This window comes from Etheostoma spectabile, unplaced genomic scaffold (assembly GCF_008692095.1).
Source record: "Etheostoma spectabile isolate EspeVRDwgs_2016 unplaced genomic scaffold, UIUC_Espe_1.0 scaffold00018457, whole genome shotgun sequence".
Taxonomy (NCBI): Eukaryota; Metazoa; Chordata; class Actinopteri; order Perciformes; family Percidae; genus Etheostoma; species Etheostoma spectabile.
Window position 1 is genome coordinate 1 of NW_022604265.1, and position 15,910 is coordinate 15,910.

A 15,910-nucleotide genomic window follows, 5' to 3' on the forward strand; every position below is an offset into this window, starting at 1 on the left:
ATTGGCCCTGAAAGCTGGAACGTATATCACGAGCTAAAAGACTAGCAACCAGCTGCTGGAGCTCGGTACTCCTGCTGGTTTATAGTTAGTTCATTGTGTTGAATAAAATAAAGTTTAAATGTTTCATTACCATGTATAATATACATGTTTTATGTTTTAAGATGTATGCTGCAGTAGGGTTTGAAAAGATGATTTTAATCAGTGATTCAGTGGTGTGGGCTCCATTTCATGCTGTGTAAATTACCATTGTCTGTCTCAAGAAAGGTAGATCAAACAAGCCTTTCTGTTCACTCACCTACCCCCCTCTCTCCCACGGTCTCTGCCATATGGTTTAGAACAAAAGACAATTAACATTTAGAAGGACACCATTTGCTCCACAAGAAGGAAGAAACCTCCTGTCTTCCACCACCTGGTGTCCTAGACTGAGATAAGACACTGGAATGCTGATTCACTGTATTATGTTAGACTTTCTCACTAACATGATAATTCACGTTTGATCTATGTGTGTGAAAACTACCCCAAAGGAGGGGGTTAGAGCATGTCCTTCCCGATTGGACAGCAAGAAAAACAACAAGACACAACCTACCTGTGACCATGGCAACAAAAAGCCAATAAGAAGAGACTTTACTCACAAGGGGGAAGAGAACCGCCCTGGAGTAGAAGGAATATAGGAGGGGGGGAGACGAGATTTCGGGGCGAAACAGATGTGAAACTCTCGGGTGTAAACAACTGTCTCTAGCCCGCCGCTGCAGCGTATTTCTGTGTGCTTTGACTTATCATTTTTATTAATAAATCTTTGTGTAACCTTCCATTGGACCCAAGCCTTCCTTCTTCAGAGATTTAACGAACACAAAGTTAATATTATTTTATAATTGTCTTAGGGAAATAGAGAAAGGGATGCATTTTTTGCACTAATTGTATGTTTTTTTAACGTTAACGTAATTAATTACTAAAAAGAAGTTACGTTAGTAAACCTGTTATTGTTGTTTTGTTGTCTAATCAGCTGCCATCTACTGAAAGCTGCATTACACGATAAACAACGGTAACGTTACTTCAGTATTCTGCGATTTAAAACATTTAGCTAAGTTAGAGCGCATAGACGTGCTAGCTGACTGTTAACCGTATAGTAGCTAGCTGTCATGAAGTAGCTAACGTTAGTAGGCTACTATAGGTTAAGGAGCGTTGTGCCAACACATGCACATAAAATACATGAAAATGTGTAATCTGCAATCTGCAAAATTCCTCATAGAGTTTATGGGAAATCTTCGTGAAATTACTCAACACCAACCAAAACAACACCTCTTTGGGGCCATGCTGCATCGCCATACTTTAACGTAGAAACATAATTACAAGTTTAAACTAAAGACAAGACTTTGGTGTTTACTGGGCTGAATGGGCGTTCAGATATCAAGAACGGTTTCTACTAACTTCTATTAACTGGCACATGGCTGGTTCCTTTTAGATATTGTATCTGGAACAAAGTGAGGGAATTACGTTTGAAAATATTGCATAAAACTACCCTACAAACTGGTTTATCTCAAAATTCCTGCCAGTTGACAATCACTTTTTTTTTGTAAGATCGAGCAAGAATGGTTAACTCATCTCTTTTATGACTGTTCATTTTATATTTTATTATACATTATATATTTATTATATTTACATTCTGGAAAAGTTTTGAAAATTGTATGGTTTCTAAAACGACACATAGAATCACACTTGAAGGGAAACATATTATATTTTGAGTGTAAAGATAGAAATATTTGCAATATTGTTAATCTTTTTATTTTATTAGGGAAGTTTCATATACATTAATCTAAACTTTCCAATTCAAGACCTTGCTTTAATTATTCCAATTGAATTGTTTGACATATATTTGAGTCTCTTAAATAGATACAAATAAAAATCTATAAATATATCTATAATTAAGAATACCTGTTGTCACAATATATATATCGTGGTTGCTAATCTGTCATATTTATTTCCTTTATTATTACTCTGCTGTCTACCTCATGGTTTTGTTTACATTGTTGTTTTTTACCGTTGATACCTGATCTTATGTTATATAAGTTGCAATTTACTTACTATATCTTCATGTTTTGAATTGCAATGTCTGAATGGTTGTAATTGTATTTGTTGATAAATATAAAGTTGAGTGTGTTGTATTTCTCTAAGAAAAAGGTTTGGAGTTAATTTGAAACACAGTATGATGCTAGGTTTGGGACAACAACCCCTTCTTCAACCAAAACAAAACATACCATGTGAAACTCATTATCAAGAAAACCTTTATTTAAAAAAAAGTGAAAAATGAAATAGAAAAGGAAAAATAATGTAGCTGTCCACCAGGTCTCACTCCTCTCCCGGCTCTGCCTCCATTGCATCTGCAAAAAAAAAAAATCAATATAAAAGTATTCTTTGTGTATCAAAATAATCTTCTAATAACCCTATTAACAAAACATATTTCTCACCCTACATGTACTAAATGTCGGTGAGATTCCGATCCTGTATAGTGGTGTTAATAATGTCAGTTCCTGGACGGTAAATGTCTGTATTGCTGCTAGTCACAATTGTTAAGTTGATTTTGAGAAACATATCATAATAGCCTATCCTTTTAAAAGAGTAACAACCATGTAACATGAGCTATAACTTGAGAATATGCAGCAAAATGCATGTTTATTTATGAATTACAGACACCAATGCACATGTACTGTACGCTGACTCTTACTACAGCGTAGTATGTCACTAGTGATATTGATTGTCTATTCATGTTTATTCTGTTAATACTTTATAACTTTTACATATCCATTGACTTCCTTGTTATAATACCAAATAAACCTCTACTTTATTTGTAATCTGTAATATTGGATTTTATTGTATGTGGAACAATATTTTGTCTTGCACATCTCATACTTTCCTTGGCCAGGTTGCCATTGCAGATGAGAATCAGTTCTCAGTGGTCTACCTGGTTAAAAAAAAAGTATTATAATACTTATTATTATTTTGATGTGCGTGATTTAGTTTTGAGCAACTGTAACAAGGGAGGTTTTCCAAGTGTGGGATTAATAGTCTATTTTATCTTAATTTTTTTTTATTGGTCTGGCCACCCACTTACATTACTCTAGTTTTTTTTTGAACAGATAGTACTGTACACTCATACTATCACAGTCGTAGCTGTGACAATATGCAGCGCAACTAAAAACTTACCATCTCTATCTACCTTGTTTCTGCTCTTTCTTTTTCTTTTGGAGGCTCTCCAGCCTCCTCCCCAGCCTTTTATGATGGCTCTCTGCCGCCTTCCTTTGCCGGTGTTCCCGGCACACCACTGTCATCACCCCAGTTGTGGCCTCCATCAACTGGGGGAACAGGGTGTACCGGGGAACAGCTGGGTCGTGCAAGCATACTGCAATTCAAAAAAAAAGATTGTCATCCAACTGCATGGTCTAGCACTTTATACAATTAAGATTGACACATGGAACAATCTTGAATTAATTTTATTTCTCATTGTTGGATGTGTTTATATTTTTTGTTTTATGGTTTAATCAGATTTATTATCTTTATAATATTTCATTATCAAAGTACTGATGCTATTTTTTTAATTGTAAATTAACTTTTAGAGACCTGGTAAGATACATCTATACATAGCCATATTCTATATGCTCTTGATACTATTTAGCCTGCACATACTTATTCTTACTATTTATATATATGTATATATATATATATATATATATATATATATATATATATATATTATTCTTATTATTACCAGTATATATCACTGCTACTACATTGCACATATCTTACTATCTATCTATCTATCTATCTTACTATTTTTTAAACATGCAAAAACACATTTATATTAGTGATTATATTTGTATTGTTATTTCAAATCTTATGATAACTATGATGATTGAGTTATGATAATTAAGAGGCGTGGTTTACGTCAGGCTGCTGTGTACCTGTGTTATTACATTATCTGTGTTACATGACAGCGATATAAGTAAAAGATGGGATTCAATTAACTTTATTTTTCTTATTTCCTAAAAGTACTAAATGAATTGACTGAAAGAGACTATTATGTCAATTGCAATTATTTGTGAACCTTTTCACTGTACTGCAAATTTGGAATTGTGTCACGCAGGACGTGTACAAGCTCTTCACATGGGAGCCGAAATAAAACGGTCACGCCACGCAGCTGACATGCTCATGACATGCAGACATTAAGAATCAAAGCACACTAAAACCATTCAACCTACCGCACACAGCTGCAGGGCCTGCCGCGCCCTCTCAACGTCAGGGTCCTGGACGGACGGCAGTTTCATTGGAGATGCCATCTGAACAAATGGAGCAAAAAAGAAAAATCATCCTTTCAGCATGCAACATTTACATTAATATTTAGCCAAATCAAGGCACATCACAATTAGAACCAGAACAGAATCCAAGTTAGTCACTAAATATCCTACTTTCAAAGCAATTATGCTAACCTGCCATGTGCTTTTTGGATTAGCTAGCTAATGAACTAACCGTGATGTAAAAACATCTATATAGGCCTATAGGCTATCTATAATGGTCTGTCTGAAAGTCTGCAACTACACCAGCAAATGCTAAGCCACATGTTTAACACCACAAAGAAAAAAAAAAAAAACATTTGTGAAAAAGTAATACCTAGACAACCTTACTTCTGTTCGCTGCACCAGTCCAAATGAAAGAATGGAGGTAATTCAATCTTTTCTCCACAAAAGGGATTTTGGGGGCGCTCTCTCCCAATCACAGTAAAGAATTAACTTCTCTTTTTCTCTTCTTTTAAGGTGCCAGGTGATGACAGTATCAGCAGAAAAATGCACAGAATAATATTAATAAATAATTTAAATTCAAAGAAGATGAAATATTATATTAGTGGCCATTAATAAAAAATTAATTCATAATTAAGTAATCTTCTGTGTTTTTCTGTCAGGCGAAATAATGCTCTCACCCCCTCCGTGATTGGTTGAATTGAATATTCAAGGCGTGTAGCATGAATGCCCGTGGATGCGGTTAAACCGTGCTTTATGCTTGACCCTCATGTTGTCCTTGGGTCAAATTGACCCGTTTCCAGTTAATTGTTGTTGTTTTTTGTCACAAAAATGGGCCGTCGAAAAGTAACCATGGCTGATGGGAAGACAACACAAGGGTTAAACTGAGTGCTTTATCATGCTGAGAGAGAGAGAGAGAGAGAGAGAGAGAGAGAGAGAGAGAGAGAGAGACTTCTTGCCAGCACTAACAGTAAGTTTGTTTGCCAGCTGATTGACGTTGTTAGCATGCTAACGTATTTTCTTTGCAACACAACATGAATGTATGTAGCTAACGTAGATTTATAATTTGCTCAGCAAATAACAAAGTCAACTGAGCTTTGACTGACACGGAGTGCGTTGCCTCTTGTTGTTATGTAGTTAACGTCAAGTTAGTTAGCTAAGGCTACTACCGTTTCTTGGCTAGCTAACATTACCCAGAGTTTAGCAGCGGGGCTAATAGAGCTGACGTGGCTAACTTAAGTAGGTAGCTATCTAATCTAAGTCTGTTGTAACAAAGATGGGAAGTAACGAAGTACAAATACTTCGTTACTGTACTCAAGTAGATTTTTCTGATATTTTACTTTACTATTTATTTTGTGGCAACTTTTTACTTCTACTCCTTACATTTTAACACATATCTGCTCTTTCTACTCCTTACATTTTAACACATATTTGCTCTTTCTACTACTACATTTTACAAAATTGGCTCGTTACTTTAGTTTTTTACAAGAGGTTTTCATGTCGGAGAATAGTGCAGACACGCGCCTCACACCGCGAGTGGGTGCACGGAGAAAAAAATGGGGGAAAAAAGGAAAAAGAGCTGTTCGTAGGATAATCAGCTGAGATTGTGTGTGTGCCTCTTTGAGAACTGTAAGTCGTATAACTCATGTTGTCAGTTCACTTAAGCCTGTTAATCTACAGTTCTTGCACATTTAAAGTAAGTTAGCTAGTGGTTTTGGTGTGTTCTTCACCTGTTAGCTAGGTTGCACGTTGATCTTAATGAAGCATCAACAGTTTAACCAGCTTTATTTGCATGAGTGTTTTTTTTACATAACTTCAGATACTGTAGTTCAGTTGACAAGTGGATGGAAACTTAGCTAGAGAGAAGTTGTCTCCGTCTGTTTTAACAGACACACCTGGGGCCAAGTTGGAAACCAGAATAATTTTAATCAAGTTCTAATCTAGTCCTCAACTTCCACATCATTTTACTGGAGTTATCGCTATTATTGTTTACGTCGTCAATACCATATTCAATCTAAATGAATGGGAATACATCTACTGTACGTTGCATTTGCAGCACGACTAAGACAACTCAACAGATTCGGCATTCTGCATTAATTCACAGCAAATCATTCCGGTTTGATGGCGCTAACGTTAGCACATAGTAGTATGGATGGCGACATGATTGAAAATGAAGATAACAGAGATCCGGCAGACAAGCAGCAAGACATTCCCATCATCCTCGGCCTTATCTGAGAGAGATGTTTGAGACATTAGGCATCAAGAAGGACTCCTAGTCACCATGCTGGGGAACTTCTTCATAATGTCTGTTTAGTCATTCAAATTTTAGTCCTTTTTTTTCTTTCCAGAAGCCATATTTGAGCACACACACATACATGTAGATTCATAAATGTTAAGGGGAAGATTAAAAATATAAACTGGATACGTGAATTCTCACAGAATCACAACTGAATTCATATCTTGCTAATAAGTCAGAATCTTATTAACCTGGAGTCCCAGTTTCTGTCATAATAATCATATATGTTATGTTTTAGGCCTGTTGGCAGACATCCATTTAAAATGTAGCCATTGTCATATAAAGACATGTCCTCCATGTCCACTGGAGTTCCTCAGCCTCTCTCTAGTAACATTAGTGTGCTTCGGGTAGCTTTATGTAAAAAATGGTTGTCATTCTCAAGGCTACTTTTACTTTTATACTTTAAGTAAATTTCCAAGCCTGTGTTACTCTTACTTGAGTAAAGAAGTTAATCAGTACTTCCACTTTTACCAGAGTATTTTTTAACACAAGTATCTGTACTTCTACTTAAGTACGGAAAAGTGAGTACTTTTGCCATCTCTGCTGAAGGGCCTGTAATCCGTCCTGCCTGCACAATCCGTTCTGCGCATGTGCAAGATGTTCGCGCATGCACAAATGATTTAATGATGAACTCGGATTTACGACACTGCACGATCTGTTCCCATAGACAGTTAAAGAAAGTCTGTTCTCCTCCACCGAAAGCTAACGTTAGTTTAGCTAACAGCTAATTCGGCTAACCACTAGCGTTAGCTAAAACAGCATGTAAAAGACCCTCAAAACTTAAATTAACTGTTTAAATATATAAAGTTCTACTTTACTTGTGCTCATTTAAAATACAATCACGCAAAACTTGTCATTATTATTACTGTAAAGTCTTATTTAGCTGTAGCTGCTTTTCCCACTGTTTAGTTTGAGTAACGTTTTTAATCACGCTGTCAGCCTGTTAGCCGAAATAGCTGTTAGCTAAACTAGTGTCAGCTTCCCGGTGGAGGCTAACCGTTCTCTTAGCTAATACAGTACACGATCTGTCATAGTTGTAGCGGTTAGCCGTTAGCCTCCTGGATGTATTAACAGGACGGTTAGCCTCCATCGCCGTTAGCTTCCCGGCTAACCGCTAGCTTTGCTTCAGTCGACAACAACGTTACTCAAACTAAACAGTGGAAAAGCAGCTACAGCTAAATTAAGACTTTACAGTAATAATGAAGACAAGTATTGGGTAATTGTGTTTTAATTGAGCACAAGTAAAGTAGAACTGACATAACCACCATTATATATAATGTAAAACGCTGTTACGTTATATAGTGTGTGTATATATATATATTATATATATTAACAGTTAATTCGGCTAATATATATATATATACACTCACCGGCCACTTTATTAGGTACACCTGTCCAACTGCTCGTTAACACTTAATTTCTAAGCAGCCAATCACATGGCGGCAACTCAGTGCATTTAGGCATGTAGACATGGTCAAGAGAATCTCCTGCAGTTCAAACCGAGCATCAGTATGGGGAAGAAAGGTGATTTGAGTGACTTTGAACGTGGCATGATTGTTGGTGCCAGAAGGGCTGGTCTGAGTATTTCAGAAACTGCTAATCTACTGGGATTTTCACGCACAACCATCTCTAGGGTTTACAGAGAATGGTCCGAAAAGAAAAAAAAAATCCAGTGAGCGGCAGTTCGTGGCGGAAATGCCTTGTTGATGCCAGAGGTCAGAGGAGAATGGCCAGACTGGTTCGAGCTGATAGAAGGGCAACAGTGACTCAAATAACCACCGTTACAACCAAGGTGGGCAGAAGAGCATCTCTGAACGCACAGTACGTCGAACTTTGAGGCAGATGGGCTACAGCAGCAGAAGACCACATCGGGTGCCACTCCTTTCAGCTAGAACAGGAAACTGAGACTACAATTTGCACAAGCTCATCGAAATTGGACAATAGAAGATTGGAAAAACGTTGCCTGGTCTGATGAGTCTCGATTTCTGCTGCGACAGTCGGATGGTAGGGTCAGAATTTGGCGTCTACAACATGAAAGCATGGATCCATCCTGCCTTGTATCAACGGTTCAGGCTGGTGGTGGTGGTGTCAGTGTGGTGTGGGGAATATTTTCTTGGCACTCTTTGGGCCCCTTGGTACCAATTGAGCATCGTTGCAATGCCACAGCCTACCTGAGTATTGTTGCTGACCATGTCCATCCCTTTATGACCATAATGTACCCAACTTCTGATGGCTACTTTCAGCAGGATAATGCGCCATGTTATAAAGCTGGAATCATCACAGACTGGTTTCTTGAACATGACAATGAGTTGGCTGTACTCAAATGGCCTCCACAGTCACCAGATCTCAATCCAATAGAGCATCTTGGGATGTGGTGGAACGGGAGATTCGCATCATGGATGTGCAGCCGACAAATCTGCGGCAACTGTGTGATGCCATCATGTCAATATGGACCAAACTCCCTGAGGAATGCTTCCAGCACCTTGTTGAATCTATGCCACCAAGAATTGAGGCAGTTCTGAAGGCAAAAGGGGGTCCAACCCGTTACTAGCATATGGGGTACCTAATAAAGTGGCCGCTGAGTGTATATGTGTATGAGATCCTGACAGTATGATAACCTTAAGCAAAAATATTACGGTTTCACGGTTTTGCAATCACAGCTTTCAAATGTATTATTTCAAAATGTCTGGGTAAAAAGCTGATACCTTAGGAACACTATAGAAAACTTTAGAGGATTTGAAACCGTGACTTTTTCAAACCACAATATACCTTGAAACCGCTAAACGACCAATGCCTATATGGTAACAATTCACAAACTCAGTCCAGAACATGGGACGGACCACAGAGGACAATCTTCACCTGTTTAAGTACGCACTGGTCAAAGAGAACTGAAAAAGTGATTATCTTTCTTTAACAAATAACCACTAACTTAAATTTCGATGATACAGAAAGGTTTGTTAACCATGCAGTCATTCCAAAGCGGATTACATTCTCTAAAACAGCCTGATAAAAAATAAAAAAAACAAGACGCTGCAGCGGCCACTGTTCAGAGTCTATCCTCTGGGGCTTCTCATCTGCTGCATTAAACCTGAATCATGACAGAATCTGTTCCTGCAGGTCTTGCAAACGTACAGCTTCTCAACTGTCTGGGCTCTTCTCACGTGGACCAACAAGCCACTACTTTGTATAAATGTCGGTTCTCAAGTGGATTTTCAAGTTATCTTTACGTCCAAAGTCTTTTCTACATGTTTTACAAAAATAAGGCTTCTCACTTGTGTGGATTCTAATGTAGATGTTAAAACATCCTTATGTCTGAAATCTTTTCCATATGTTTTGCAATAACAAGGCTTTTCACCTATGTGGATTTTCATGTGTCTCCGAAATTCTGAATTACACTTTCCACATGTCACACATGAAAGACTTATTACATTTACCTGTTTCTGACATGTTAGTGTTGTCTACGTTGTTGCTGTGACTTCTGCTCTTGCGTCGTCTCTTCTTTGGTTCTGGCTCTGCATTTCTAGTTGATCCTGAGTCTCCATGCTGGCCTCCTTTCTGGTCTTGGCTCTCAGCTCCATGAGAGTTGTGAGAGAGGAGCTGGTGGTCACGGTTTGCTTCTGATTCCACAGAGGTTATAACTGGCATGTTGAGCTGCTGGTCAGAGAGAACCTCCTCCTCCTTACAGACATGTTGCTGTGGGAGCTCTGGAGGGACAGACACAAAAGAAATAGGACACCACTGTTACTGGAGAAAAGACCAGAACACTTGCTCTCTTTTTCCTGAGACCATAGACTGTAAAATTTAATGGACAGAGCTTCTGGGTCAGAAAAGTGGAGTGGAGCCAATGCTGAAGCTCAGTAAAGCTGCCTTCTATCTAATTTTCAGCAGGGGGCGACTCCACTGGGTGCAAAATAAGTCTGATCTATAATGGAGTTTTTCCATTACATGGTACCTGCTCGACTCTGCAGATTAGTACCACCTCATGCGTGATGCAAGCGTGGTTGGTCGTCATAGCAGGAAAATTGTGACATCGATTCACCCGGTTCGCGATTTCATTTTCAAATAACTTAGATTTTTTTTTTATTAAAAGAAAAAATTATTTATTTTTCTTATTTAATTTTACGAGCCGACTGCATCACAAACGCTACTTTTTTCACTGAGTTTTAAACATAGACTGTATAAAACTGGTTTTAAAGCGCTCCAAGTGCTGCAATGCTCTTTTTACCTGTTTGAGTATTAGAGTGAACCTCTGACATGTTAGTGTTGTCTACGTTGTTGCTGTGACTTCTGCTCTTGCGTCGTCTCTTCTTTGGTTCTGGCTCTGCATTTCTAGCTGATCCTGAGTCTCCATGCTGGCCTCCTTTCTGATCTTGGCTCTCAGCTCCATGAGAGTTGTGAGAGAGGAGCTGGTGGTCACGGTTTGCTTCTGATTCCACAGAGGTTATAACTGGCATGTTGAGCTGCTGGTCCGAGAGAACCTCCTCCTCCTTACAGACATGTTGCTGTGGGAGCTCTGGAGGGACAGACAACAAAAGAAATAGGATACCAATGTTATTGGAGAAAGGACCAGAACACTAGGGCTGTAATCTCCCAGTCCACTAGTCAATAGATAGATAGATAGATAGATAGATATTTATAGATCCCCCAAAAAATGGGAAATTACGGTGTTACAGCAGGACATGTACATAAGTCACACAACACAGAATATAAATAAAAATATAAATGAGATAATAGTAAAAAATATACATACAATATACATGAAATAATAATAATAAAATATAAGAACAAATGTTTAAATATATACGGGATGGGAAAAAAAAAATGTGCAACTGCTTAAGTAATATGCTAAATGTATGCTAAAATGTAAATGAACCAATTGTGCAGGTTGCCCTTAGTGCAGTATTGGTGGTGTCTAAAAGTCTCATCTAGCACCCAGTGATGACATGTTAAAGAGTTTTATTGCTTGTGGTAGGAAGGATATTGTTAATATACAGCGCCAGCACGCCGCACCATCACGCAAAACGTAAGGGACTCAAAGAGAAAGTTTCAGAGTTAATACAACACAGCGAGGCACTGAGCTTGACCACAGATATGTTTAAATATACAGTGTATATTAAAGTAGACGTGCCTTTTGTGTTTAAGAGTAAAAGCTTTAAATTCTTCCTAGATTCTCCGACCATGTGTCTGTTTGTATACAGTGAACCCTCGCGATGTTGCAGTTCACCTTCCACCGTCTCGCTGCTTCACGGATTTGCAGCGGCTCAGTCAGAAGAGCTGTGAAATACACCGGAGTCACTATTTTTCCTACTGTACTTTGTATTGTTTTTCATAATCATTTTCATTTTCTCCCGTTCTAATCCAGTGACTCTGGTCGCGGGGGGGGGGGGGTGCTGATCTTCGCAATTTGAAGCCTTCCGTTCGTATTGATGATTAAAATTATTATTTACAGTACAGTAGTTATTTGTAAAAAAAAAAAACGGGAAAACCAAAAAAGGAAGGAAAAACCAAATGAGGGGAAACAACTGGTAACTTACTAGAAACTAAATCCATGGTGCTAAACTGCTTGAATATCTCCGACCGTTAAAAACAGACTGACAACCCGTTGAAAGAGCAGAATATACAGTATCAAATAACTTATACATGTAAACAACACTAACCTCTGTTTCCATTCAAAACACCGTTATAATAGCCTAGTTTGAAACATGCCTAATTTATAATAGGCTATGTCTCTACTTAGCAAGAAAAGGCTAATCAGTGTCATGTGTAGCTTGGTAGATCATTGATAGATACATGTCAACATTAGCTATGTCAGATTTAGTAGAAGTAGATCTTAACATTGAAACACAGGGCTGTGACACCGGGGGGGGGGGGGGTGGAGACGCAACAGACCACCCTCTTTGGATTTGACCCGGTGGACTTGTATCAAATTAAAGTAAACCATGTTTAGCCATTTTGATTTAAGGTTTTGACTAAAACATCTTAGTGTGTTATATTAGGTTACAATTAAATATAATAGCTAAATAACAAATGTATCCTTCATAAAGAAAGATGAGATCTGAGGAGGATGGGGGTGAAGAGAGCATGAGTGTTGCTGAGCGCAGTGTGGAAATGAGAGAAGGAACTGGAAAGTAGGCCCAGCAATGCAGACCAGTTTTTGCCAGAGGATCCAGGACTACGGCCAGATAAATTAACGATGATCAGAGACGCCATAGCACACAGGTTGGCAAGTAAAGGTACAGAGAAAACTAATGTGGTAGGCCTAGTAACCACAGTAAAGAAGTCTAATGTTGAGAAAGGAGGCTTAAAATGTGTGTAGACAAATCAGCCTACTCCTACTACCTAGCATTAGTTAATAGTTATTACCTATAAACATCTAGGCCTATAGATATGTGTACAGAGCCGGTTATTTATATTGGGGGGAGTTGAGGAACACGGGAGCCCATCAGGACTAGGGCCCAGGATCTTGTGCTACGCCCCTGGATGTGACTGCTTCTTCTATAAAATATAAAATACATATAGCTTGCATTGTCTGGCCATAAGCAAATGGCCCATTGGCACAGTTGATAATATAATTATAAAACTATTTTCCATATAAAAACAAAAAGTGCTTGTGTAGATTTAAGCTGTGCATCCTTAAATTGTTCCTGTCCAACATCTCAGTTAGTGTCTGTAGTGGTCCTAGTTAGTCTGGAGCCCTGAACTGGCTTCGGCTGACCTGTCTGCACATTAGCATCATGGAGGCTAATTAACTTTGTTTAAACATGGTTTGATGAACCAGAATGACAGGGGTCCTGGAAGTTGGCCCATCCCGGTCTGATGTCAGTGTAACCAGAGGGGACCGGAGAGAAGAAGTAAAGGTACCAACCTGCTCTGTGCAGCCGGAGCTGAGGGCTGAAAACAGCGTCCAGTCGTTTCCGTTGGCGCTCGTGCTCCTCTTTAGAACGACACAGTTCCTCCTCGTACTCTGCTATCGTTCTTTCAACCAGCCCAAATATCTCTTCAGCAGCCGCAGTTAGTCGCTGCTCCACCAGCCCTCTCAGCATTTGGACTTTAGACATTTTCACACAATGATAGAAACTTTCCCTCCGAACAAACTCCGTCAAAAACGCTGTTTGTTTTCCTTCAAACTGTTGCTAAGCAGCTAGCATGCTAAGCTAGCGTCGTTAGCTTTGTAGCTTCCGGGAGATGAGTCCGAGGTAAAACATTCAGAAAGAAGGTGAGCAGCACAAAGTCCATCAGACAGGTTTATCCGGACACACACAGGCTCTGAAGGACCACATCTGTTGGAGCTCACACACTTTCTCAGCACAACAAACCGACTCCAATGTTTTCACTCACGTTAGTCGCCATATTGCTCAAAGAATAACATCCGGTTTTGCTGGAGCTTGGTGAATAGCCTTCAAAATAAAGGTTTGTATAAAAAGGAGGTACAAGAAGTGGTTTATTTCAATGGTAAACATTCTTCAATTCCTAAAAACGTCTTGCTCAAACAACTTTGATATAAATATATTTAAATAAATAAAATATATATAAATATATATTAGATATAAAAATTGTCTTTAATGGATAGTTTTAGTTTACCCGGCCATAGCCAGACTAATAACCTATATGTGGTTGGGAGATTTTATTATTAAAGGCCAGTTATTACATGGATTGGGATACTATGCATCCTGATAAAATTCCTTTGTCTTTTGGAATTAAAATACCCCGACTCTAGACTCCATCTGGGACTTGGAAACAAAACAAGACACTCTTGCTGTTTTTTCATGTTGGTTTTTGGCACTTTACTAATGTGCCAAAAACACTAATGTGCATGTTTTTGATTCTTCTCCTCAGACGTCCAGCAGCTGTCGGTGGTTAAAGCAGAGGTTCCCCCTGAGCAGCAGGGTTGGAGCTCCAGTCTGGGCTCTGGTCCCCATGGTGACAAGTCGAGCTGGGGGTACAGTGAGGTGGATAGAGGTGGAGGATCTGAGGGAGCGGGAGGGGACGGCGATGTGAAGGAGTTCAGTTAGGTATGGAGGAGCAAGGTTATGGACGGCTTTGAAAGTATGCAGAAAGATTTTAAATTATATTCTGAATTGAACTGGAAGCCAATGGAGCTGCTGGAGGACAGGGGTTATATGATGAAAAGGGGTTCTGGTGACGACACGAGCTGCTGAGTTCTGAAGAAGTTGAAGTTTATGGAAAGAGGCCAAATAGTTACAGTAGTCAAGGCGGGAGGTGACGAGGCTGTGGATAAGGATGGAGGCAGTGTGAGTGGTAAGGGAGGGACGGAGGCGGTTAATGTGCGTAGGTGGAAGTAGGCAGACCGGCAGATATTATTTATGTGTGACTGAAAGGATAAGGAGGAGTCGAGGATGACGGCCAGACTCTTGTCCTGAGGGGAAGGGGAGACCAAGGAGTTGTCAAGTGGTAGAGTGAAACTGTTGATGAAAAAATGCCAGTACTTTATCAAAAAATGTTATCACTCTTTGTCATTTTCTCTGGCATTGTTGATTTGACTAGTGAGTAGGTTTAGGTCTGTGTGAATATGGGCCCCACATTTTGAGGGAAGGTTTAGGAAGGTTCCAACAGCTATCTTTTATGTGAGCTGATTGCTCACACGTTGACTATTCACATTGGTGTTTTAAAAAAGGCAGTGATTTTAGCTTTGATTTACTCATCAGCTCTTTTTTTAAGTGATTTTAGACGTGGAACGAGCCATCTTTTATTTCCCGTGGAGGTCCAAGTGAGAACGAGTGCAAAGAAGAGTGATGAAGAAGCCAAAAGAGAAAAGAGGGAAAGGAGTGTTATTGTTTTTAGGAAGCAGATTTACAGCTATACACTTTGCAAATCAGTGGCTCACCCTGGCCGCCATCAAAGATGCCATTTGGACCTCAAGAAATTGCTGGTAAGAAAGAACATGCAGATCCCCCCCTGTTTTGATCAATTGAGGTATTTCAGTGAAGTCTTTGGTCTTGGACAGTTACCTTCCAATCTAAAACTGTATATCCTATTGTCTCTGGAACAACAGTTGGCAGTTGGAGGAGTAATGGCTCTTTACAGTGAATATGCAAAAGAAGATGTTCACAAGTTCAGCCCAGGTAAATGCTCAGCCATATTCACACAGACCTAAACCTACTTACTTAATGCTGGTTACAATATTCTAAAATCACTGCCAGAGAAAAATGACAAAGAGTGATGTCATTTTTTAATAGTAATATTGGCAGTTTGTAATAAAGTGTTGGCTTTTTCCTTGCAAAGGTTTTTTTCCCAATAACATTTACAAGCATACCGTTAGTTACGGTGCCTGTGATTGTCACAATGTGGAGATCTGATACTTGCA

General features: G+C 39.1%; 1 protein-coding gene across 1 annotated transcript; it reads right to left on the bottom strand.

Moving 5' to 3' along the window:
• Positions 1 to 4,253: 4,253 nt before the first annotated feature.
• On the bottom strand, positions 4,254 to 13,946 carry LOC116680447 (uncharacterized). The gene is made up of 4 exons (XM_032509485.1): positions 13,451 to 13,946; positions 10,811 to 11,098; positions 10,020 to 10,289; positions 4,254 to 4,331 (listed from the first exon to the last, which is right to left on the bottom strand). The coding sequence occupies exons 1-4, from the start codon at positions 13,641 to 13,643 to the stop codon at positions 4,291 to 4,293; spliced, it is 792 nt and encodes a 263-aa protein (XP_032365376.1). The 5' UTR covers positions 13,644 to 13,946; the 3' UTR covers positions 4,254 to 4,290.
• Positions 13,947 to 15,910: the final 1,964 nt, after the last annotated feature.

Bases quoted from the DNA above. Each gene is read 5' to 3' on its own strand.
- LOC116680447 (XM_032509485.1), bottom strand. From the start codon at position 13,643: ATGTCTAAAGTCCAAATGCTGAGAGGGCTGGTGGAGCAGCGACTAACT. The intron at 10,290-10,810 runs GTAAAAAGAGCA...CTGTCCCTCCAG, and splicing joins TCACTCTAATACTCAAACAG to AGCTCCCACAGCAACATGTC. The intron at 4,332-10,019 runs GTAAATGTAATA...CCATTTGTTCAG, and splicing joins CACTAACATGTCAGAAACAG to ATGGCATCTCCAATGAAACT.